The sequence below is a fragment of the Gavia stellata genome, chromosome 4, assembly GCF_030936135.1.
Source record: "Gavia stellata isolate bGavSte3 chromosome 4, bGavSte3.hap2, whole genome shotgun sequence".
NCBI lineage: Eukaryota > Metazoa > Chordata > Aves > Gaviiformes > Gaviidae > Gavia > Gavia stellata.
Window position 1 is genome coordinate 74743709 of NC_082597.1, and position 25976 is coordinate 74769684.

General features: G+C 35.1%; 1 protein-coding gene across 17 annotated transcripts in view; it reads left to right on the forward strand.

Annotated features, from left to right (window-relative positions):
* The window catches only part of C2CD5 (C2 calcium dependent domain containing 5), a 65791-nt gene that overhangs the window by 25683 nt on the left and 14132 nt on the right, over nt 1–25976 (forward strand). For 14 of the 17 annotated variants that reach the window (XM_059817059.1, XM_059817056.1, XM_059817061.1 and 11 more), the window contains 8 exons: nt 498–606; nt 14840–14954; nt 17496–17591; nt 19349–19540; nt 22117–22303; nt 23332–23496; nt 23830–23970; nt 25397–25460. In XM_059817059.1, the coding sequence (XP_059673042.1) occupies nt 498–606; nt 14840–14954; nt 17496–17591; nt 19349–19540; nt 22117–22303; nt 23332–23496; nt 23830–23970; nt 25397–25460 (1069 nt within the window). Of the gene's footprint in view, nt 1–497; nt 607–2454; nt 2521–14839; nt 14955–17495; nt 17592–19348; nt 19541–22116; nt 22304–23331; nt 23497–23829; nt 23971–25396; nt 25461–25976 lie in introns of all 17 variants that reach the window. The other 3 variants (XM_059817055.1, XM_059817060.1, XM_059817065.1) reach the window with 1 other exon arrangement.

Below are 25976 nucleotides of genomic sequence, written 5' to 3' on the forward strand. Positions count from 1 at the left end.
AATATTTTTTAGGTACGTTTTCCTGTAATAAGACACTTATCGTTCTTGCAAGACTACAGTTTGTTTTACTCTGTGCTTCAGGATCAAACTGCAGTCAGTTGTAACAGTCAGACCTAAAAAATGGAGGAAATTGTTCCTTTATTTTGTATCAGCTAATGAGAGTAGAATTATGTTGTTTAGTTGCCATGCTAAAAGTGGACCAAGAGAGGCCTTGTTAACACAAATGTGTAAAGTTTTGATTATTTATTAATACTGTGCTGAGATACAAATCTATGGGGGAAAAGTATTCTTACATTGTATAATACCTCTGCTTTTATTATACTATGGGTATATGAGGATGTATGGTTACATAGTGCTTAGTAAGCCTGAAGGACATGTTTGGCCTAACATAACTGCTTTGCTTGTATTTCAGGGAAATTATCAATTCACTGCATGTTTATTGGCAGTCGGCGGTGGTTGGTAAGCAGTCATTTGATGTTTGTTTTTAATCATAACAGGAATTTCCATTTTTTACCTTGACGACCTTTCCACCAGGCTTCCTTGTCCATGTTGGTGGTGTTGTCAGTGCACGGTCTGTGAAGCTCCTGGATCGCATTCACAATCCTGGTATGTTAACACAGTAACAACTTCCTTGCCCAAGACCAGTCGTAATGATCCCATAGTTCTAATCTTTATAGCTTTATAACATGTCAGTATTTGGATAGATACAAATCTATTCTAACAATGTATATTAAAAGGAATATTTTTCAGAAAATCATTTAACCTTGAAAAATAATAGTCATTCTGAGGGTATGTTTTTAGTGAGAAACTTTTCAGCAAGTTAATGAAATAATAAAGTACTTTGAATCCAGTAACTTTGCACTAAAAGCTGTCTTTGAATTATTGAGGGCTTAATTAATTTTTTACCACTTTCTAATATTAAAACTTGATGCAAGTTTTCCATTTAAACAAAAATAAGATTAAGTACTTGATCTTAACTATGAACGTTTTCTAACTTTCAGCTACTTGAAATCCTTAAGGACTAATGACTACAATTTAGCTCCATACATGTTTTTAACCTGTTTTGATAAAACCTTTACAGCTTTGTTTCTGTTCTTAAAAACGTATACTGAACAGTCCTTTTAAGATTTTTATTTAGTATTTATCTGGGAACCCCAGTACTGGAACATGTGTATTTTGCATGTCCTAGTTCTGACATCAGAATTAAGTGACTTTTGACTCTGAAGGCTTTGTTGTTATATTCACTGAGACAGGTCGAGGAATACTCTGTAAAAATCTGGAGTTAACAGCGCACTTAAGAATGCAGACAGAGGAGAGTAAAAAATAGCACCCATAGTGGTTTTGGATGCACTGGTCAGGAGTAATAAAACAAAGTTTGTGCAAATGCATCTTTAAAAGCAATTTAAAAAAAAATAATATTTTTTTCTTTTTCTTTCTTCTTCCTGTGGCCCAAGGCAAGTAGTTCTGCAAACGGGTAGATTGTTGCTGATCTAGAGATTCAGTAAACTGACAACATGAAATAAAATCTGAGACTTTTTTTTAATTCAAATTAAGACCTAAGGGATTTTTTTAAAGCATATGAGTACACAATAGTGTTCTTTTTTTCCTATTTTTAAGATTTATTTACACAGTGGAGAGAAGATTAAGAGAAATGTCAAAGTATCATTTATATGTGGGTCCTCCCTTTCTTTGCCACAAAGTTGTCTTAGGCGTCTGTATTTTCAGCAGATTCCTAATACAAGTCACTTATGTGCAAAATTTCTTGTGTGATAAATTTATTTAAGACAAAATGAAAAAAAAAAGTCAATTATGCTCAGAAGTTTTAAAAACTAATTTCTTGCATTATGCACTCCTTTTATTTTTACCAACTGACAAAAAGCAGGATAAGAAATAAGAGAAGATGGAGATGCATATTTGCACAACGAAGTGGCTCTTTGCAGTGTTTTTGTGGGACTTGTAGATTGCTCCTGACAAGTGAATGTAAGATGCATGATACTTTGAACTCAGTATATTGCAAAACAATGAAAACAAAAGGGGGAATGAAGGCACATGGCTGTGGGAGGGAAGGTGAAGAAGTAGAAAAAAAATTTCTGATATAGTGATGATCATACTAAGCAATTGAGTCCAATAAAACTGAAATATTAAAGGAAGCAGATAAACTGGCAAATTAATAAACAGGAAAATGTAGAAGAGGAAAGAACATTTGAAGGGGTGGATTGAGAACTTATCAGTAAGACAATAATTGCTATATACTGTACACTTTGATCACGCCTAGTGCTAGATTGCTATAGCATGCTCCTTTTTTCCCTTTCTATTTCAGCCTCTTATTAACTCTGCTGTCTGTGTCTTTCCAGTTCCTGTGGAGTGGTGTTGTCAATTGTATTCTTGTTGGTAGTTTTTTTTTCACTATTCTGCTCCTATAACTGATCTACTAATTTGCTGTTTTGAACTCAGCCTTTGTCGGAATTATGGGTAACACAAGATCATACAAACTGCTAGACTGGAATAGTTTCAATTCAGGTATTTTACTAGTCATTCAGTACTACATATGCTGACAGAAATTATGGCAGCTCAGTGAAGTTCTTAGAAATGCTGTAGGATATTTAGGTTAATGCTACAAATTTAAATCTGTTTAACCATCAAATGCCTAAATGTTTTAATGTTGTTAAAGGCTTTTTTAAAATTGCAAAACATTGTTTTAGTATAAAATAGTATTGCTAAGAATAATTTAATATCAATCTGGAAAGCTGAATGTTCAGATGATTATTTTGTAGTCGCTTTCAGCTCAGTGTCCATGAAGCAAATAATGTAGGGAAAGAGAATGGATTCTTATTTATACAGTTGGGATCATGTCAGGTATGATTTGTTTTTTTTTTTTTTTAAAAAAATTTTTTTTTTAATTGGTTGGTTTGATTTTTTTTTGTGAGGGGGCTCTTGGTTGGTTTTGTTTTGCATGAGCTTGCACTTTCTTCAACAATGGCTGTACTTCTGTTAATTTCAGGAAACTGATGAATGTGTTTGTTCTAAATAATAGACATAAAAATTGTCCAAGAGAATGGAAAATAGATGAAAAGGACGATCTGTTTAAAGAGAAGAGTAGTGTGTAGTCCAGAATTTGTTGGTTCATAAGTTTTGTATTGCAAAATGCAGTCAGCTTGCAGGACTTACATGATTTGAACTTTTTAATCACTTTAACACCTAACTTGAAAAAAGCCCTAATATTCTATTTTTTTATGCAGTTTCAGGGATCAAAGTGTGTAACTTCTTTATACAGCTGCAGAGAGAATGGACAAGTTGGTGATGCAGTCTACATAAAAGCTACATAGAGTACTGGCCTCTTATGGGGAGAAATAGACTTCTCCCCCCGCCCCTTTTCCTCTGGAAATGTAGCGTGCTTTGGAAAAAAGAAAGGCATAACTTCTCTGCTTATAATGTCCAAGCCAGCAGACCTTGCCAAACTTCGATGTTTTTAAAGCTGGCACAGTAGAAATGTATAAAGCTGACCTCTGGGGGTTTGTTTCTCCTGGAAACAAACTTTCCTGCTTGGTACTTCACTGTTGCAGAGCAGCTCTGTGTCATTTATTTTTGGAAATTGCAGTGTCATGCTCTAAACTTCAGTTTAGGTTATCTATATACATTTTTCATTTTACAAATAGTTCAGTAATAAGTAGTGCCTAAAACTATTGGCTCATTTTTGTATCCTTATTTCTTGCTACAGTGAGCATCCTATAATATTATAATTACGAGGTTTTCTGGTTTTGTTTGTTTTATTTGCTTGTTCTAAAGTGATATCTTTTAAAATTAATTTTAATTTTTGTATGAAAATAATATAGTGAAATTCTCAAATCTGTTACTGATAAAGCATAGTCTGATCCAAGGTGTTAAAAATGTGTGGAAATTTTGCATCTTCTATGCTATCTTGAAAAGTTTGAATTAATTATTGTTTCTTCAAGGTAGTGTTTAGTAGGATGTTACCGTGGAAGAATTTTATTAGAGTGATGGAGTTGAATGAGTTATGTATAGACACTAAATATACATTGACCTTGGCTAAAAAGTAATCCAGAAATGTAAGCCTAGGAAACTAAGGGGAAGTAATGAATTCATTTCTTGACAGAATGTCCAAAACAGTAGCCTAAATTTTTTTAGAGCTAACAGGAAAAAGAAGGCATGTATATATATATCTATCTATATATCTGTATATCTCTCTATATATATCTATCTGCATTTTATACCCAGAGGTGGTTGTTACCCAAAATTTTTGGAGTAGAGAGGTCTAAACCAAACAGTAGTTTTGGAGTCAATACCTCACTGAGAGCTGTCTGTATTTCTGTTGCCTTGATACGTGTCAGCAGCTCTGGAGTAACAGTCTTGATTAATCCTACTCGTTAGGGACTGAGCAGGTTATGCTCATATTCCTGGAAGTGTTTCTTTTGCAATGCTAGGTGTGTTGCTGAACAAAGAAGAAAGGAGGAAGAAAGTAGATCAGTCATTAAATATGATGTGTGATTGAGTAGAGTTGCAGATTACATACAAGTTAATTCTGTCTTAGACTGAAATAATGAATATGCTGTGCAGATCTGTTACCGTTGGGAAAACAAAGGAGAAGTTTTCTATTCATCTGCCCCTTCCAGAGCTTTCTTGCCAACTCTATCGTTGCTGGCTAATACTTGGCCTGAAGGAGATCAAGGATTTATACAGCTTAAGGAAAACAATACTACATCTTTACATTACATTCACGTTAGCAAGAACATAATCACAACCTTAAGTAGGCTAAAATTACTTCCATTTTTGCAAATGTTCAGGCTTCATTTAAGCTTGCTAGTAACCTGTGTGGCACAGAAGGTTTTGGGTGGTTTTTTTTGCCAATGGCATGGAGGCTTGTGTGTCAGATACAACAGGACCATCTGGTGGTTGTGGAAAGTCAGAGATTTGAAGATGCTTGAAAATCATACGTGGAAGTAAAGCCTGACTTTATTTGATGAATGGAAACGAAACTACTTAAACATCTGGGAATTGCATGTAGTTCAATGACAAAATTGTTTAAATGTTTGTAAAATTGCGAAAAGGTGATGATCAAGATGAATCTGCAAAATAAAAGAGACAAGAGCACAAATTCCTAGAAAAGAAGGCACATAATACAGTGGAAGAAATGCTCTGGTGCTGTCTCTGAAAAAGGATGTTAAAGATATACTATAAATATAAAAACATGAAAGGAATCCTGAATCCAGAAGACTGGATCTTTGTTAAAGTTTCTCCCTGAGGTTAAATTACAGAGAAGAAAGATTCCTAAGGAAGTGCAAAGAACTTGTTGAATAGAGACTGCTTTTGCATATGGCTGTTTCATAGCGCTAACATGTACAGTGTTCTCACATAATTACATTTTTATACTCCTCATTCAGGGAGCTGCTTCAGCAGAGATTCTTCAGTTCCAGTAGTCAGAAACATGGAAGGAGAAAAGATCGTTAATAGAATTCCTAAGGATCTCCTGAGCTCCTTGTTTGATATCCAGACTTGCTGTTGGAGTGTGAAATTCTCCAGAACTCCGGTTTTGTATATGGGCAAATGCAGGAGGAAAGCTTGAATATGTTTTGGTTCTGTAACTTGAATGTTTTTCTTCCACAGAAATACAAACATTAAGTGAATGTGCAAATTGCATTTCATACTGCTATCTGGGGTGTAAATGTGGCATAGTTGTAAGAACACAGCAGAAAACGTCAGAATGTTTTTGTTAGTGTCTGATGTGGCTATCATTCAGAGCTAGTAGAAGAACAACATTTTAAGCTTGACCTCTTGCCTTTTCTTGGAGAATTTCCGGGTTGACTTCTTGTACATCAGTGTGTGTTGGTACGATAATGGGATGTTAAGACAGTTGTCAGAGGCTTTTCTGAACAGAGTGAGGGGTGTGATGTTATTCAGTAATATTTTACTTCACTTTTCTGCTACCTTTCCAGAGGAGTGAATATTCCTAAATGGTTTTTATGGTTAATGTGAATGTTGTTTGAATAGTCTTTTTTGAAGAAGATGCACCCTTATATTAATGAAATAATTTTCTTTGGGACTGTGCATTGCTTTTCTTTTGGAGAGTTCTGAGTAGATATTTATGTAACTGAACAAAGGGTGGTCACTGTCAGTGAATATAGAATAGTATTCTTCTGTTCTGTTCGAGATTCATAAATTAATAAGCTTGGCATTTAAAATACTTTGGTTTAGAATTCTTTGCCTAATAGTAAGTAATGCTATTTCATCGATTCATATTGATTTAAAAGTCTTCCTGAAATTTGGCTAATGGTGTGAAAGCCATCATAGACTTTTCACTGCACAAATGCTCCAATAAAGCTGTTGCTTATTGCACCACTACAGTTTGTTTTTAATTGATAGTACATGAGAGAGAACCTTGATCTTGTGGAAAATTGTTACTCTTGCACGTAACTCCTCCTAATTTCAAAATACAGGGCTTGACTAAAACTATTATCTTGATATCAATTCCTTCATGGATTGCAACGTGTTTTTCCAGCCTTATGATGTGTCACTCTGTGGTTGCAAAGATATAGTTGTAGAACTTCTTGCCTGGCTCAAAATATAGTATTGTTAGAAGAAAACTAGAATGATTCTAGTTGAAAGGACACCTTCCTAACTACTACATAATTACAGGTAAACATGTCCTTGTAAAATGTCTGCAGACAGTATTGTAGGAAAATGGCAGATAACACAAGTTGTAACTGACCGTAACAGGATTATAGAAATAACTCTGGTTAAATGTTAATGGATAAGGTCATTATCTGAGCTGAATTAGGCGCAAGAGATTTTCCTTTCTAAGTGCTAAGACTGAAGTTCGTCAATATGCCGTGTTTCTTATAAAGAAATATCATAGGGTTGGGGTTTTTTCTGGTTTGGTTTGTACTTTGGATTCTGTTAGGCAGTGCAATTTGTCTTTGACCTTTTGTGCTAATATTTTCAGTGGTTTTTGTAAGTTTTGAGTTTTTGGTCTCTCTTAATACAGTCTCATTGAGGTCCTGAACTTACTCCAAAAGGCACTGTAGGAAAGGCTCCTTCAATCCAGAATTTAGAGAGGCATCTCTGACTAGTTTGTCTTAAAATAGTTGTGAGTGTATAGAAATAATGAATGCAGAGGTTCTGTGAATGTAACAAGTAAAAGCTTGAGGAGTGTAAACAATGAATAGGAAATGCAGAGGCAGTACCATTTCCTGCCAAATAATGCCATCCCGTTTCTGCAGTCGTGCAGCAAGGTAGATTGCCACTTTCTTGGTGACTGCCACACAGACTGTCTTGTCTGTGAACATCTATCTCTGTTTGTTGAGAGATTATTTTTTTGTGTTTAAAATTCTGAATGTTTCTTTCAAGGACTGTGTTTGATAAATTAGTATTGCTGTTGCTTGTTTTAAGGTTCCAGCTAGTTTGGCTTGTTTAAAGCTTTAAATCATACTTGTAGTTCATTATTACAGCATAGTGTTTCCAGCTTTGGGCAATAGCTCCTTTGTTGCTGTCATTTGAAGATGTCCTTTGAAGATTGCTTATGTTTCAAAATAGGTTGTATTTATTGTGCCAAGATGACAAAGCAACAGAGAGGTACAATGTAGAATAAGTAGTTTATTACCTAGCAGCTCTTCAAAGTGGCAGACCTTGCCCTTATTACTGTAATAGGATCAATTAAAACAGATTCCTAGATCTGTGTCCCACTCATCTTATGCTTAGAGGCACATTATGCACAGCTGTGAGGACTTCACCATTATAGGATGAATGACTGATCAAAATAATAACTAAAAGCTGGAGTGACAAAGTTACATATTTAGGCCTGGCACACTGATTTTCCGGAGACAAATTCATTTCTGATATTTAACATTTTGTACATCTGGGCAGTACTTTTGAACTTCTATAATTCTAAGGAAGCATGGTGAAGTTTAATCCTTTATTTTTACATGTTATCTTAATAGTTTAATTTTAGGTTTAATTTTTAATATGTACATATATAAATAAACTTTTTTTTTGTCTTCTGATACTGTATATTTTGATTTTATTCTAGTTTTTTAAAATTTTATTTCAGTTGTATCACATGGTATTTTCCTTTAGCTATAAGTTAAATTATTACTCCAGTTTCGGTATTATTGCAGGTTTGTTTTTTTTTTTAAAGATGATACTTTACGATTGTGAAGATGCAGCTTCTGCTGTTCCTAGCAGACCTCATCTATGATTAAAAGCAAAAGTTATAGTATGTATTACTGTTATGGATGTGTAGTTAATGCTTGGTGGTATTTGCAGCAGATTTTGTTGAACCAGTTTATGGAAAACAATTGCCTCAAAGATTACTTTTAATGTTTAGAAAAGGTTACATTATGTTGTGCTCTGTCCAAGTGATTCTTGCATGTTTATTCCTAAGATCAATTACATGTGTAACTTGCAATGTGTGACTGATAGACAAAATGTAGAACAGTGGAGGTTTGCTTTTTTCAGTGTGAAAATCCAAGTAGTCTTTTCTTTTTAATCTGGGACATGCTGTTTAGATTTACAGAGTTTGAATTGGTTTAGGTCACATGTTATATCACAGTGGACTATATAAAATACTTGTGTTTAGTGATGTCAGTCATAAGACTTACAAGATGCTAATCTTAAGGTATCTAAGCATTTAAACTGTTCCAGGGAATATTTACTTGAGATGAGGAACAAATGCAGGGAGACATCTCAAGGCTTGCTGTTAGGGGTGTGTAGAATATAAAGTTGTTCAGGAATATATCGGCTGAGAGAGCTGCTGATGGGAAGTTAAAGTAGGATTCCAAAAGTCAAAGTACAAACTAGAATTTTTATAATTCCTTTTTAGGGGTGAGATAGGTAAAAACATCTGATCCATTTTAAAATTCCTTAATGTAAATATAATGCCATATGTTTCTGTCACCAATATCAGAGATACAGAAGCTATGGAGATTCTGTTAATTCTATTTCATACTTGAAGTAACTGCTTTTTTTCTTTTGTAAGAAAAAAACAGAGTATTCTCTAGCCTTCTAGCAGTGACAGGTTTTTTCATGGAATTTGGAATGTAAGAAAAGTCAGGAGTTTTGATGGGAATGTTACTAAGAGGAACACTTGGCTGCTTCTCCATCTTGGGTTATATCTTGGTATTAAAGCTAACATTCCTCAATAGTGACCTTCCACTAAAAGGAATGAAGCTGCTTTTCTGTACCATTTCTACCCTGTACTCTTGCAGTCTTTTGGTTGTCATGTAGTGATTTGTCTTGACTGACCCAACAGAAAACTAGCCCTGCAAATGAGTGGGTTTGTGTTCAATCAGCCAGGTGAAATATCTCATCCTGTAAATGCATGAAAGCTGGATGCGGTTTTAATCCTAAATGTTCTCAGAATTGTTTCTTCATCCGAACTTAAACTTGCTTTTTTGCACATTCAGCAGTTTGGGCTTGAGAAGTGGGATACATGTTCTCTGACCTCATCTGGCAGAAAAGCACTGATTCAGTACTATTCTCCAGGCTGGATGTTTTGTCTGTAGTTTAAGCTTTGTAGGAGTAAATGTACCTGTTCTCTTTGGTGATGTGGTTGCATTGTTTTCTGCTGGTTTAGTGTATCCTAGTTTTCATTTGATAATCCCAATTATCGGCTTCCTTCAGTTTTTATATCATAAGCAGTTTTCATTTTCACATCTTTTAGTCTTAAAGATGGGTATAGAGAATAATTTTTAAAAAAGGATGGGGTGGCTTTGAAAATCTTTCGAAAATTTTAGGTTAGTCTGTTGTAGGTTTAGTTATTTGCTACCCAAGTTTTGTGTTTAAACTTTACAGACAAGATAATTGGCTTTTTGTACACTTACTTAATTGTTAAATATTTCAGGAAGATGATAGGAAATTTCAGTATTTATGGGATAACCAGAGAGGATTAAATTAAATGTCAAGGTCCAGGGAAGGGTGCTTGTAAACCTAATCAAGGTGTCTCTTTAAAAAAAACAACAAACAAACCTACAAAAAAACCACCACACTTTTCTGTATAAGCTGATTAATAGGGTTTAATGAAGAAGATACAAGAATAAGGGGATAAGGAAGGTGTGGATAATGGCTCTGCCTAGTGAAAGACTTAAAGATTGAATTTGAAAGAGCATTATTGGTGTCTCCATTGCCGTTTTTGAGACCACAGAACGAGTCATTTGTAGACTGTAGAAACTTTCATAGTATGATTGTCCTCCTCATTTCAGAATGTTACATAATAAATGTAAATATTTACTAAATTATACAATATTAAAATAGGTTGAAATGAATCATACAGTTCCTACTTCACTGTAATTGTCTCGGGATGTCTAGAGTTTCAGCTTTAATACAATAACTCTTCAGTATGATCTGTGTAATCAAGAGAACATTTTTCTTAATTTTTCTTCAGTTCTTAAAAATCTGTATGGGCCTAGCATAATGCAGATTCTGGCTGAATCTTGAAAGGCCCTGTACAAGTGAACCGCTAGCAAATAACTTTGGAAAGGTGTTGCTTCTTATGAATCAGAAAGTATTGATAGTCTCTAGAGTTATCTCTGGGTGAAAGATTTGGACAGGGTATTGTCCTATTGACAATACAGCCTCATAGAAGTCAACCTCATATTTTGAAGGAAAGAGATAGACGACTTGGTGGATGAAACTGACTCAAAGAACATTTAGGGCACAAAATGAATACAGTGCTGTTTGTATCTTCTAAAACTGTTTAATAAATTAAGTTTGGAAAGTTTCAGTTGAAGGAAGTTTGAGTTGGCATGATTTTTATAGAATACTGTACTGTCGACAACATTGTTTCTCAAGTCTTCAACTCTAGAAACAGTGTACTTTGCTTCCACTTTGTTATAAATATCATGTCAATTTTGAAATATTAATAAAAATAGGTTTAATATTCAGTCTTTCATTTCCAATAAAGGGTGCATAATAGCAGTGTAATTTTTTTGCAAACTTTTTTGCTTAAAGTTGTAGATAAACCTTGCAATAAACTACTCAGTAGATTTGCTAGAAAAGCTTGTGATTGAGTGCTATGTATGCTTGCCTTTTTGCTTCCACCTAGAATCCAGGGCCATTACTTTCTGTAACCATTTCAGTGAGCTGCCATAGTTTTCAGTCTGTACTGTCACCTGATCCAAGCATGCGCCAAAATACCCACTGTTTCTGGCTACTGTCTGCTGAATCTGCTTTGCAAACCCTTAGTTCTTAAGCTTTTGCCTTAGCAAAAAAACAACAACAGACACTCTTACGGAGTGTACTAGACACATGCCATCCTGCTTCCCTAACTCCTCTAATTGTTTATGTAAATCCTTAGCTTTACTAAACTTGTAAATGCTACGATGGCATCCCCATGTGAAATTGTGTGGCTCATGTGTCAAAAAAGGCTGCTTGTGAAAATATTTGTCAGAAGAATATGAATGCTACACATTGCACTGCATTCAGTGTTTTGTATAAATTTATTAATGCAATGTCATGGTGTTTGATTTTAATTGTAGACAATAATTTTGTGTTTGGTAAAGGTGTGTTTGTGCAAAGGTAAGTTCATGTAAATGGTGAATGTACAGTATTTGTATATAAATATACTGATTCGTATTTTTGGCCTCTTTCTCGAAGAAAAAAATACTCAATTAAATGTCTTAAGCAGAGGGCACAGTCTTCTTTACAAACACTTGTTTATGCATGACTCGTATAGAAATATTTAAACTTGTGCAATGAGAATTTGTTGGATTTTTTGAAAGATATTGGGCCTGATCCTGTTAACACTGAAGTCAATGGCTGGAAAATTGTTCTTATCTCCAATAAGAATGAAAATGATCCATTATATTACTGTAGTCAGTAGTTTTGTTAATTCTGATGTTGAACAGATTCTCAAGAGTAAAGGGTTAAACGTTGCTTTAGCAAGACATAGTGCTGAGCACCCTCACAACAATATGTGCTTTCCATTATGATAAGGCATTCTTGTAGATAAGTTAGGTGAGAAAATTGTGTTAACTCTCTTAGGAACTTGTTCCTAAACCTTAATTTAAATTATAAATTTTTGTGGAGGAAAGTTAAATGTTTGCAAACAGTTTGGGACCCGTCACTACTACTTATACATTTTTTTTTTTTTTGTTCCCCTTAAGCATATCTGTCCCCTTTCAAGATTTCATTCTGTTTCAGTTTTTACTGTGGCTACATACCTTTTCAGTGTCATATTCTTGTTTGTAATCTTATTCTTTATTCCACAGCACTTTCCCTGTTCATCCCCAGTCGCCTCACCTATTGCTTATTTTCAACTCCTTCATTATGACTTCACATTTTCTTGCACTTTTTGTCATAGAAAGGTCATTGGTGACAATAGGAGCAGTTTTTGCCAAATGGTACCTAAAGGTGTGAAGAGAAAAGTGATTTAGTAAAATTGGCTTTTTTGTCTTTGTTTATGTCTAAAAAAAGATCACTTCTCCTTTGCAGATGTTTTTCTGTGAAGTACAAAAATTTGTGTGGCTGTTCAGTCAATGTTCATAGCCAGCTGCCTGTGATCGAGTATAATTGAGCAAGAATTGTTCTGCATAGTCAGTGAACCACTTTTCCAACTACTTACACTTTTCTGTTATAGAGACACACATTGATAAGCAATCTTCTTGTCCGTGATTGGATGGGGAAGGAGGAATTGCTCCCAAGATCCATGTCCCTTCTGCCATGAAGAGTTAGTGATAACATAGACAGAATTTGCTTGTGGTCTCACATCTCCCATACAGATCTCCATTTTGTCAGATGTTGTAGCCTTTGCCTTAAAATGGATTTCCAAAGTTGCTCCATTCACCTACCACTACTGCCATTAGCTGGTGGCAGCAATCACAGCCTCTGTTCAGGCAGAGGTGCACATGCAAAAGAGAAGGCATTTTGCTTCCCACTTGCCTTTATGTGTACCACAGATGGTTCTCATAGCTGAGCTTGGGAACTCCAGCCCTATAACGTGATGGGTTATTTCTGCGTGATTCTCAGCTGTTGAAAGCTGAAAAGTGTGAGACCTTGCTAGCATGTACTTCAACCATCTGAGTGAGGATAACTGTATATCGTCTCGAGCATTTGATTTTCCCAGTCAGTGAAAGTGTTTAAACAGTGTTTTCACATTGAGAAACAGTGAAGTGCAGTGGGGTATAATGCAGCATGATTGATACAGTTCATAAAAATCCTTAGTCTGTTTTGTGTCTTAAAGTGTGTATTTTTGTCTTGATTGCAGAGAACCTTCCTAAGAACTATCACTGTAGTGTTTTTTTTTCTGTTCAGTGTTCATTTCTTAAAGCAAAGGTTGGACAAATGTCAGTCTGCACACCCAAGGCTGCTGTTAGTCAGTACAGTGCTATGAGTTACGCAAGCATGAACATCCGAAGTTAGGTATAGTTGAATATACATACCTCTGCGCTCTTTTCTTTGATTAGAAAATGATCATTAGTTTATTTTAGAAAGCTGAAAGCCTAGTTCTAAATGAAATGTTGAAGTAAATTCATGAATGAATACATCTTGCCGTACAATATTTTTGTTTCAGTAAATATCAAAATATGTGTGTTATCTGCATCTTTCATTTTTGTTTGTCATGTTGTCAGAGAACCTAGTGTATGATATAGGGTTATCATACACTATATTTATAAATATTCCTAATAGTACAGAATTGGTTCCCAATGAATCTTAGGTTTTGACATATTTTAAATTATGGTTCAGCAAGGAGATCTCAATGGCTAGATGTTTGTATCTGTGCAAAGTTCAGTTGATTTCGGGGAAATTGTGTAAGAATCTATCTACTCAGAACCCTTTGTAGCATCTGACTGCCTATTGTTCGTTACTGTTTTTCCCCTTATTATCAATAATTAACATAGTTTTCAGCTAAGTTCATTGGTACAGGTAAGCCATTTTGAAAGAAGAAACAGTTGTCAAACTAATTGTAAATGACAATACTCATTGACTTCGTATGAAAAAGCTTGCAAGACAAGAGCTTTAGTTCTGGGAAACTAATTGCTGAACAGTTAAAACAAATGGATTGCATAAACTTATTCTAGTAGCACTCTTTTTTTGCATTTTTAATGTAGTATTCAAGAAAAGCAGGTAGGATACTTTTTAACATATATCCTCAAAGCCAATAAAGGTAATTAGAATGGGCGGGGGAAGGAGGGAGAAAAAAGGTGCAGTTGCCAGGATGCTGAAGCAAAAAAGCATTGATAAATATATAGTCAACATACATCTTGTACTACTTAATGTTGTTAATGTAGAAGTAGCTTCAAATACCTATGGCTTCTCAAAGTTAGAAGTGCTGAAATAAGGACCACAGAGCTGTGTGTGTGATTAGTGAGACAATTGAACAAATATTTTAAAAATCTGGTTAACACAGTGAGCTGCTTGCAGTAGGAAAAACTTTTGAGGTTTAAAAGATGTCAAGTGTATACTGAAGTAAAATACTACTTTTTTACTACAAATACTGTTTCATTGCTACTACTAGTTTTTCAATATTACAGAGTATCTGTGATGCTTTGTTGCAAGTTACATGCTGCTCTCATGTTGTTGGAAACTGACAGTATGGTCTTCAAGTTGGTAGAGGTTGGAACAGTGTCTACAGTATTTTGGTGTTACCTGTCATATGGACAACAACAAGAATGCAGTAATATGTCAGAACCTGTTCACATGGGTTATAAGCAAGAAAATTAATGAAAAAGCCCCGTTAGTGTTTGCTTGAAGTGCAATAGCTAGGAAATACAAAGCGTCCAGATACAACAAAACACTTGAATATGGAAAATTTGACTTGACAGATTAATTGCATGAAGCTTTATGTTGACATATTGCAGAATAGTGAACTGATTTATACTTTGTCTTTCAGATGAACCAGAGACACGAGATGCATGGTGGGCAGAAATCAGACAAGAAATAAAATCCCATGCCAAGGCATTGGGTTGTCATGCTGTAGTGGGCTACAGTGAATCAACTAGCATTTGGTAAATCATGATGATGATTTCATTTTCAAAATGCCACAGAAAATTTATTTCATCTTCAGTGGATTAAAAAAGCTGAACTATTTCAACACAGTTGTTGGTACTGTCTAGTATACCTGCTTCAGAGAGTTTGTTAAAGTAACTTTCTGAGATTTCACTATTGTGCTGCTTTTTTTTTAATATGTTTTGGTTTGGGTTTTTATTGGGTTTTAAGTTTTTTTGCTAATGAACATTACAATTTTTATTTTAAAAAATACTTTCAAACCTACATACTTCCTTTTGTAGTAACTATTAATTTATGTATGAAGTTTTCTAAACCTAATCTACCTAAATAGTTAAGACTGTTCCTAAAAGCATATATATTGCAGTTTCATTATTGGGTAACAACTGGCAGACCAGTACTTAAATGGTAAAGTTCAAACTTAAGGCCCAAGTTCTTTACTAGGAATGTAGGAATGTATTAATTGTAAGTTAAAGGAGAATATGCTGCCTGATAGATCTAGAATACTTCAGGTGTAAATGTTCTGTATTTCTTTCTGGAAAATGCGTGTTATTACTGTAGTACTGAAAGATAAAAATAGTGTTTAACATATTAACCTGCAGCTCTGCAGTAGTCTTTCTGAGGTTGAATTCCCCAGCCCTGCATCCTATTCAGGACCAAACTCCAGTGTCTTACTGTATTCTCTTTGGCTAAGAGAATTTCAATCTTGTGTATTTTGGTAGCTTAATAAAAAACTTTGTGAGAGGCTTGGAGACTGGGAGAAATAATTTGGGATTCATCTAATTACTTGTCCTTCTCTCTGGCCCAGGAAAGGTTGTGTCTCTTTCTAGCTCCGGAAAGTAATCTATGAAGAGGTCCTCCTGGAGCCAAATTATGTCTGATTGGTATCAATCAGAAAAGTGCTCTGACTCACTAGTTGTATTGAATTGCTTTAGGAAAATAACTGAAGCAAACTCAGACATCTGAATTTATTTTCTGTCAAGTTGATTTTGCCTAAATACTTTAAAGAAAAAGCACTAAGGATTTGCCTTTTTAAAGAGAGAAGTTGGAAAAAGAAGTTTCATTTTACTTTGCAATTGATAAGTTGAAGAAAGAAATACAGAGTTATACAGTGCTTTCATGAGTGTACATCATCTGTTGGTAAAGTAGTAAGACAACCAGGAATGATCGGTCTGAAAGCCACAGCACTGATTGCTTTGCATCTGTTGCTCCTTCACACCTGTTGCTTCACTGCAGGTAAAAAAAAATCCACCAAATACATTAATCTTTCACAAAAATTGAAAACAATTTTTGGAAGTCAAGTCCTTGTGCTAGTAGAGTGGGAAAACAGGAGAACTTACTTTACAGACAAGGCATGGTTTGTATTCCTTATGCTGTCTTGTCTGGTTATATCCTGTCTTGTTTGGTGTATTAAAGACCATATTTACCCTCAGAGTTGCAACGTGCAAGTTTCCATCGCTGAGGGATGAACTTGCACTAAAAATGGAAGATTTATTCCTTTGGCTGTCAGTATCCTTGTAAAAAGCATGAATATTTTGTATTTTTTTTTCTACCTTAACTATGGGGAAAGAATGTACAGAGTATAGATAGGCAGTCAGTTATTGGGTTATTTCACACTTTCATTTTTCTTAGGGAATTTAATGTGGGAGTATTTGATTATTGATAAAATAGTTTATTAGAGTTCCCATGCTTACTTGCCTGTTCAGCTTTATTCCATGCTTAAAGAGCAAGGCTCTGTCTGTAAGTGCTGGTCTGCCAGATATGTTGTATATGAAAAATTACTCTGGAAATAGAAACAACAAATAAAAAAGGCACATGTATCATTCTAGAAAACATGTGAAAGCTTTTCTCCATATTTTTTCCAGTGTAGTATTTTAAGTACTGAATGTTAGAAATTTGTTTCTTATTTAACAATTTCAGAAATATTAAAAGCTCTGTGATCATAGTTTGCACTTCTGAGAGCTTTAATTCTGCTAAATCATGGTCAGTTACTTTACATGCTAAATGTACCATTGTTGTAGTTGTTCATAGTCAAATTTCACTGTTTTGCTACTTTTTATCCTCCAAGAGCACCCTTGTCAGTGTTGTGTTGTAACTTCATTTTGAGAGAATGTTTGTAAGATGATGAGGCTCTCAACTTCCATTTTACTTTGGTAAACAATTACGCCTTGTTTTCTTTAGTGTTTCTTTGCTGTTGTTGGTTGGCTGGATTTCTTTGCATTATTAACATTATTAATTAGTATTGAAACCCATACTTAAACCTGGTTAGCCTTTGTGATGTTACAGCATATTATTTATAACACAGAGCAAAGCTCTTTAGTCTTTCTGTTCAATCCTTCTGTATCTCTTACTTACACAATGGTTTAAATACCAGAAGAGGATTGTTTGTGAGATTTAATTGATAAAATTGCTGAAATGCACAAAATTAGTAGTTATATTTAATTCATTGAGACTTCTGTACCAGTGTTTTAATCTAATAGTTTTAAATAAAAGTAGCATTAAGTAGTAGAAATTCACTTTGTTGTAATTCTTTTCTCTTCTAGTGAAGAGGTCTGTATTTTGTCCGCGTCTGGGACAGCAGCTGTACTGAACCCTAGGTTTCTTCAGGATGGCACCATGGAAGGCTGTTTGGAACAAAGGTTGTCATGGCAGCCTGGCTTCTTTTCCATAGGGTCAGAGAAGGGAGAGGTTGATTTTTTTCCTCAGAGCCAAGATAGTTCTTCTCTATTAGGGTAGGTTACAGTGTTACAGTGCAGGATGCGGGACCAACCACTTTACTGCTTTTCACTAACAACAACAACAACAGAAGTAATGGAACTCTGCACCAAATTAGATATTCTGTTTTTATTTCTAACAGTCTGAATAAGGTAACACATTTGACTACTAACCACAGATCATAACGCAGTTTTTTTCTTTGCCACTCTTCAGGTATCCTTCTCAACTTTATATCACACTATAAAAAAATGACAGATGCATGATAAATTACAGAAGCGAAAAACTGCTGTGGCTGTAATATGTGTATATATATTATTTAAGAGCTGTATGGGAGATAAAATAGCTTGGTTGCAAAGCAAAGATGGTGCCAGATTTTTACAAAAGATACACGTTTTAGTTGAAGTTTATGAACAAAATCATGAAACCGAAGGAAAAACATGAAGTTTCTCTTTGTTTCTGCTCTTGCAAATAAAATTTGAAGAATGAGTATTGACAAACAGTTATTTTTTGGAAAAAATAATTAGATTAACTAATGCATATTGGTAATTTATTATGTGTTCATCAAGATAGTAATCAAATATTTCAAGGGATTATTGTAGTCGTAAGTAAGGCTATTTATTATACCTTAGTACTTGCATTACTTTTTCCATAATAACCCTGCCAACATAGTATTATTTATTATTCTTTTCACTTCATTAGCAGGAGGCTATTATCTTCTTGTGTAGATAGACTTTTGAAAACTGTAGCCAAAATGAAATTATTTGTTTCCGTATTCACTATATGATGGAGAGAAAGAAATGTCATGTTCATAGTATGAAAAAACCTGCATTTTTATCAAAACATGTATTTTGGTGCTGCTAAGAGTGTTGGCATGGATTAGAAATGCCAAAGAAAGGTAAACCGACTAAATGGACAAAGTGCATGTTTGAGACAAAATATACTTGCCAAATCTATGATAATTGATGTTCCAAATCTGTCAGATTTGCTTAAGCATCTCTTCAAAATTGAGTGAGAAGAATTGTTTATGTGAAATGGAATAAATTTGCAGTGATGCAGTTAGCCTATGCTTTCCTTGTTTGTATTTTTATAGAGGTCATTTCTGGATATTTCTTATGGGGGAGTGGAACTAAGTGTTCTAAGTGAATAACAAGTTTTACCTAATACCTTATCTTAGGAAATAATCTTGCTATTCTTCTTACAATGTTAATATATATTGTGCTGCTTCTCAGTAGGATGGTTGGTTTGTTGTTTATGTTCCGCTCATTGGGTTGTGTAGGTTTTTGGACACAATCCATGTAAAAGAGACTTTTAATTGTATTTGGTGCAGCAGTACAACTGTTGTACCATGGACTACATTTAGAAATCATAGTGCCTAAAGCCAGCTCAGTAATGTTTTAGGTTTATATAAATTGTTGGTCATTGTATGTACTTCTTCTTGATCCTTGGATAACAAGTTTCAACGCAAGTTTTAATTTATAGCATTTTAGCTAGTAGTGTGCAGCCTGATTTTATTCTTCTAATTTATAAAATGCAATACTTGTCACATTGGTATAATGGAGCAGAATATAGCTGCAGTGTATGATTTGTAGATATCTGTAGGTGTTTATACACATGTGCATGTATTGATCATTGTTAATAAGATGCAGATGTTTTAAGTGTGTTCTCCATAATGTATTTTTAGGATTGAAGAAGCTTCACCCCCAGGTTGTGGATTTTGCCATATACCATATGATGAATTGAATATGCCATTCCCTGCTCACCTCACTTACTGTTACAACTGCAGGAAGCAAAAAGTTCCTGATGTCCTTTTCACCACAATTGATCTTCCTGTAGAAGCAATAGTTATTGGGAAGGGATGTCTTATTCAAGCCAGGTATCTATCAAAATGTTTTCTTAGTAAAGTTTTGGAGATCTTTGAAAGAATTCCTGTTGCTAAAATCCAGTATGTCATCAAACGTTAAATTTTTATGTTGAATTGCTACGAGTTACTGACAGGTGTATTAGGGTACAGGGGGAGAAGAACAGCCTTCTCTTCCCCATGTTACATGACATGTCTGTTGATGGACATCTGGTAACTTATCCGTGTTGAAGGACACTTGGTAACTGTTCTGCTTTTTTTTTTTTTTTTTTAAATGCCTGGGGGAATTGCTGTATTTTGTCTTCCTGGATGTAAGAGTTTTCGTGCTTTAACTTGCTGTTTGGGACTGCTAATGTGGTCAGGTACAGCTATTGCACTGGAAACTCACTGAACTGTTTAAGTCAGTTGTGTTAATTCTGTGCTGATGGTCATAATTGAACATCATCTCTTTAGAATTGTTGGCTATGTCCAGTTTATGCTGTGGTCTTTGAATTTGAATTTGGTAAAGGGAATAAGGTGGTTTACAGTGGGAAAGAAGGAAGGGTTGGCTATGTACAGTCTGTATGGGTGGCCAACTAACTACATGGATAAATAGCTGGTTGGGTGGTTGGGATGACAGGGTAAGTGGTTTTTGGTTCGTAACCTACCTGGATGGCCATGACAAGTATAATAGAGTCTGCAGTGCGACCTGCCCTGTTGAACATCTTAATGATGTGGAGGGGATGATGGACTGCACGTTCTCTTCAAGTTTGCCAGTTACAGCACGATGAGTGGGCCCAGACAATATGATACCTGTCTAGATTTGTCCTCCTCTGAGAGTAAGACAGACATCAGAAAACCAGAGCAAGTTCAGTGGAGGGCCACCAAGGAAGTAAGGAGCACCTGCCCTATGATGAGAAGTTCCGGGTGCTGGACTTCTTCAGTCTGGAGAGAGGAAGGATTCAGGGGGACCTAACAGCAGCCTGCCAATACCTACAGGGAGGTTATGGAGCATATGTAGCCAGGGTCTTCACAGTGCTGCACAGTGGCAGAGTGAGAGACAATGGGCCTAAGTTGAAGCAAGAGAGATGCAGAGTGGATATAAGGCAAAGCTACTTACCCATGTGGACAATCAGGCAGTGGAGCAGATTGCCTAGGAGGTTGTGCAGTCTCCATCTTTAGGGAGTTTTCAAGACCTGACTGGATAAAGCTCTGAGCATCCTGGTCTGAGCTCAGAGTTGACCTTGCTTTGTCTATACAGAAGTTTGTATTGGAGACCACCTGAGGTCCCTTGTCACCTGAGGTTTTTTTATGACCCTATGATTATCATTCTCTGACTTGTGCCAGAGCAGAATCACAGGAGCTACTCTTTTGGTATATTCTGTATTATTAAACTCTGTGTTCAACACCATTGTGGAAATTGACTTAGTGTCACACAGTGGTCCCCGATCTGTTTCTGGAGCACTTGCATATGACCCATTTTCTCTAGAATGATTCCTCAAACATTGCCACCCCCTGCCAAAAAAAAAGAAAAAGACCTGAAGCTATAGTTAGAAATATTTTGAGGTGAACTTGTTATGATTGGGTGAATTACTATGTTTCCCTGATCATGTAATAAATGTGGTCCTTAGAAGAAAGTGTTTTCTGTTCATATCACTAAAACGTACAGTTGTCATGCTCTTTTTGAATGAAAATTTGTCACTGAAAGTAGGCAGTCATTAGACTGGTGTGGGGTTTGAATTTCAGCTTATGGGACTAAAACCAAAGAGTGGAATATGACAAGCATAATATAGTCAGAGATGGGATTTCTATGCTCTTCCTTCTATTCCTTTAAGATAGTATTTTTAGTCTGGTTAATGGTTGAGCTGTGAAGGCACTGGGTTTTTTGTTTATTCTGAAGTGTGCCTTGAATAACTGTATTAATAGGAATTTTAAAAGTTCTACCAGTAGATATAATTTCCTATGCGTGTACCTGAAGTGTTTAAGAGGTTTGCAGTAACAGAAATAGATGTTTGCTTTTGGGGTCTTACTAGAAGAAAAGCTGAAGATACAAATTTTCAGATAAGACAGTCTCTAGGAGTTCTTGTTAAGAACTCACGTTTTATTTCACAGTTGCAGCAATCTAGGAGAATACAACTCATCAGTTCTGAGGCTCAACTGAAAAGGGCTGCAGTAACGGTCCCTTGAAATAACAGTCCTTAAGCATGTTTTAAGAAATGAGACATGACTTCATTCAGTGATTTACAAAAATACAGTATTTGTAATTTTTGTATTCTGCTTTGATACGCAATATTTGTGAATGTTGCTGAAGGTTATATATTGTTCTGTTTTATAAGTTTACTTTTTATGTTACCCATTTTTATCATTAATATGAATATACAGTTTCTTATTAAAAATGAAAATAAAATCTTACTTATTGAGACTCAGTGCCTTGATCTTCCTGATGAGAATTTAATATTTTACAGGATTTTAAAATACACTAAAAGGAAACTGATTGTATTAGGTTATACAATGAGGAAAAAAAATCAAAATACCCTGTGATCACTTTCAGTCTTCAGCAGTCCATTAAAACTGTTTATCTGCTGATGTTATGTACTGTTTCGTATTGTCAGGTTATGTCGTCTAAAGAAGAAAGCTCAAGCTGAAGCAAATGCGACATCTATCAGTAATCTCTTGCCATTTATGGAATATGAAGTGCACACCCAACTGATGAATAAACTTAAGCTGAGAGGAATGAATGCTCTGTTTGGGCTGAGAATTCAGATCACTGTGGGTGAAAATATGCTAATGGGATTGGCAGTAAGTATAGTTTTAATCTTGGGATTCTTTTGCTTTCTTACAGTATTTTTTCAGGACGCAAAGACGTGCAAGTGTTCTGGAGTTCAGAGTAACTACAGATATTAAAATGTCATTTTAAGAATAAATGAAGTGATGGAAAAGAATGAAGTGTCTAATTGTTGACAAGTCAGGACAGACTGTCTTTCAACACCAAAAAAAGAAGATTCAAATCTCTTGAAACTCTGTTAGAGGACACGGTTATTAGAAAGGGGATGAGACGAAAAGAAACTTTAAATGATTTAATGGCATAAATTATAGAAAAGTGATTGTGTTCTTTAAAGTTCCAGTCAAAGAGATCCCTGTTCCTCAAGTTGCATTACAGTTCGATGACAAATAAGGTCAATTAAGTCTTGCGATAAATCTTTTGGTTAGTTGCCAAGAGAAAGGTCTGTTGCCTCTTCTTTGATGGCGCTGAAGAAATAAAGGATAGATTGGAAGTGTCTTAGAGATAGTCAAGAAGTGTTAATTAAAAATATTTTCTAATGTCATTCTGCCACGTGGGGTTAGAATCATGAAGCATGCCACTTCTTCCTGCATCAGTGTAAGAGGATGCTTGGGTAATATTGACTGGCTTGCATGATCTTTCGTCTGAACAGAGGATCTGTTTTCTGTAAATAGAAATGGGAATGTCACAACTTCAGTGGTACTGTAAATGGTTTGGCTGAGTTTTAAATCCTTGAAACCTGCACTTGCCTATGCAAAATATACTAAGGCAGAGGTTTTAATTCATACTTTGTTTAGAACTTTCAGGTAAGTTAAGAGCTCCACCATGGAAGAGACCCATGAGAAGGAGAGCGTTTATTAAAAAGTAGTGGGTTTTTTCATAAGTGAACAGGAGAGAGATCCATTTATTATGGGAAGAGATCATGCTGTAATGTACGTGTCACAATGCTGTCCGTTATAGCATAAGCATTATGGAAAACTTCATATGAAACTATTAGAAGTACATGCTTATGTAATTGTAATTTTTCTTAATGACTTTGTAAAAGTCTGCAACAGGTGTGTATCTAGCAGCTTTGCCAACCCCTGGTGGTATTCAGATTGCTGGGAAGACTCCAAATGATGGCACCTATGAGCAGCATATATCTCACATGCAAAAGAAAATAAATGATACGATAGCAAAAAACAAGGAACTTTATGAGATTAATCCTCCTGTAAGTAAAGCTTTTATATTCTTAAAAGTAAAGCATTCTGAGTCAAACAGATAATACACCACGTATATCCGTGAATTCTTATCGACTGAATCATTCGGAACATAAGTTGTTTTTTAATAGAGATGCAGATACTTTCACTATATTTTGGGAACCTACTGGAATTTTCAGATCTCTTTAGCCACCTATCCAAATCAGTTTGTACTTATTTAGATTTATTTCTCAATAAAATTGTTTTCAGAATGTTCTGATTCTTAGAACTGTCAACAAATTGCTTATAATTTAAATTATTTCTAAGCTACATAGAACAGCTGTTAATTTTTATATCCTTTTTAGGAGCTACCTGAAGAAATCATTGGGTCTCCCATTCCAGAGCCAAGACAACGTTCCAGGTTATTAAGGTCTCAGTCAGAAAGCTCTGATGAAGTTACAGAGCTAGACCTTTCACATGGGAAAAAGGATGCTTTTGTCTTGGAGGTGATAAATGTTTTCAGTACTCATTTTCATACTTCTCTTTTCCTGAAATATGTAAAAAAACCCAAAAAAAAACAGAGGAAAGTTTTCTTACTCATCTCCAAAGACAGTTCTTAAATTGTATATACATTTTTCCATTTTGTATCAGTAGAAAATGTTAAGTATTGGATTTTGCTGTGTGTCCCTCTTTCTTATTCTGTTTGCTTAAAGCATAGCGATATTAGGCCTAGGGACAGTATCTGAAAAAAGATTGCCCTGCTATTCATGAACATGTAGCAATATCTAGAATAATAACTAAGAGCTGTTAAGAAATGCCCTCTGCCTACTTCAAGCAGCAGTCAAGACTGATCCAAAACTTAGATACATTTTTATAAACATTGACGTTCTGTGTTGTCACACTTTGTATTTAGCAAAGAAAAAGCACTTATTGTTATAGTTGGATATTCAGAATTATTAGTTTCCGGAACTGGTATTCCAGGAGCTTTAGTGAAGCTCCTGACTCTGACCTTTCAGAGTAAAATCATTGTTCACTGGAAATACGTAAGAAAAAGTGGTAAAAAATTCATTGTGATGAGGAAATTCTGAGAGATGTTGGGAAGGCAATTACGAGAGGTAAGGCCATCTGTATGTTTTTTGGAGGGAAAAAAATGACGACTCCTCTTACTTTGAGAGGGAGAAGGAGAAACAACACCTGACAGAGAACCCTTTAATACTGGAGTTGTATATAGAATTTCCAAAATACTTGGTAAGAAAATGTTGGAAGTTGGAGGTAAACTTGGATCTCTTGCAGATCAATAAGATAGAATGAACCTAAAGACATGACACAGAAATACTTCCAGAAGGTAGCAAGGCAGATATGCTCTCAGTCTGATCTAAAATAACAAAAGTCTTTAAAAATTGGATGGAGTAGAGGTTATTTGGATAGTAAAAACTAATAATCCCCAAATTTACCTTTTCCTGTTTGATTTTCTGCTGTTCATATAAGCAAGGTTTTTAAAGTCTTGGAAAGATATTTGTGTTATTCGAATAGGCAGAGAATGATCACATCAGTATAATACAGACCTTATGAGAGCTCTATTAGCCAAAGGTCCTTAGCTGGAAAAAGTTTTAAGTTGTGTGGAACCTTGTTCAGCATTTTAAATTGTTTTAAAAATTCTCTTTTTATCATTCTTGTCTTATCTACTGCAGTTTCTGTGTTCTGTGCACATTGCTTTATTTTTAATACAATTTAATTAAGGGAACTTTTTTCCAAGTGTTAAGCATATCATAGGCTGCTGGTTAAGATTCAGAGGTCTGGTTAATGGAATCCTTATTTAAAATCTCAGCTTAGCTGCCAGATAGAGATCTCTTGATGACAAAGTTTTTACATCTTTCTGATACTTCATGTTGCTGTTCCAGTCAGATTTTTACCAATTATTCCTTTTTCCAGATTGATGATACAGATGCAATGGAAGACGTACATTCTTTACTGACAGATGTTCCACCACCTTCTGGTATAGTTAAAAACATATTTTTCTGATTTATACTGTAGGCTGCAAAATGACAAAATAGAAATGTTTTTATTTAAAAAAAATAAAGTCCAAGACTAACAGTGAAAATATTCTTGAAGTGTTTAGCTTGTCAGATAAACCTGTGAAAAACAAGTTATTAAGCCTTTTATGGGGATTGTTGCTTATTGAAAACTGAAGCAAACACAGTATTTGTGTGGCATTTTGTAGTTCACCGATTTGTACTGCTGTTATTTCATATGGGTATAACAGCTGGCTAGTATACCAGTTTCTGAAGATTTTAGACTGAATGGCTAATTTGTAGGTTTTAGGGTTAATGAAAGTAGAAGTACAGAGAACAGAATGTTCTTTCAGTATTTGTTAGCCATATAATGTGACATACTGGTGTAGTATTCCAAGAATGTTATTTAAAGTGAGCAATTTGCCCTTACAGCATTCGTGTTCAATAAGTGCATTTGTACTTTCCTTGCTTTGTGATTGTGCCATGCTGTCAATTTAAGT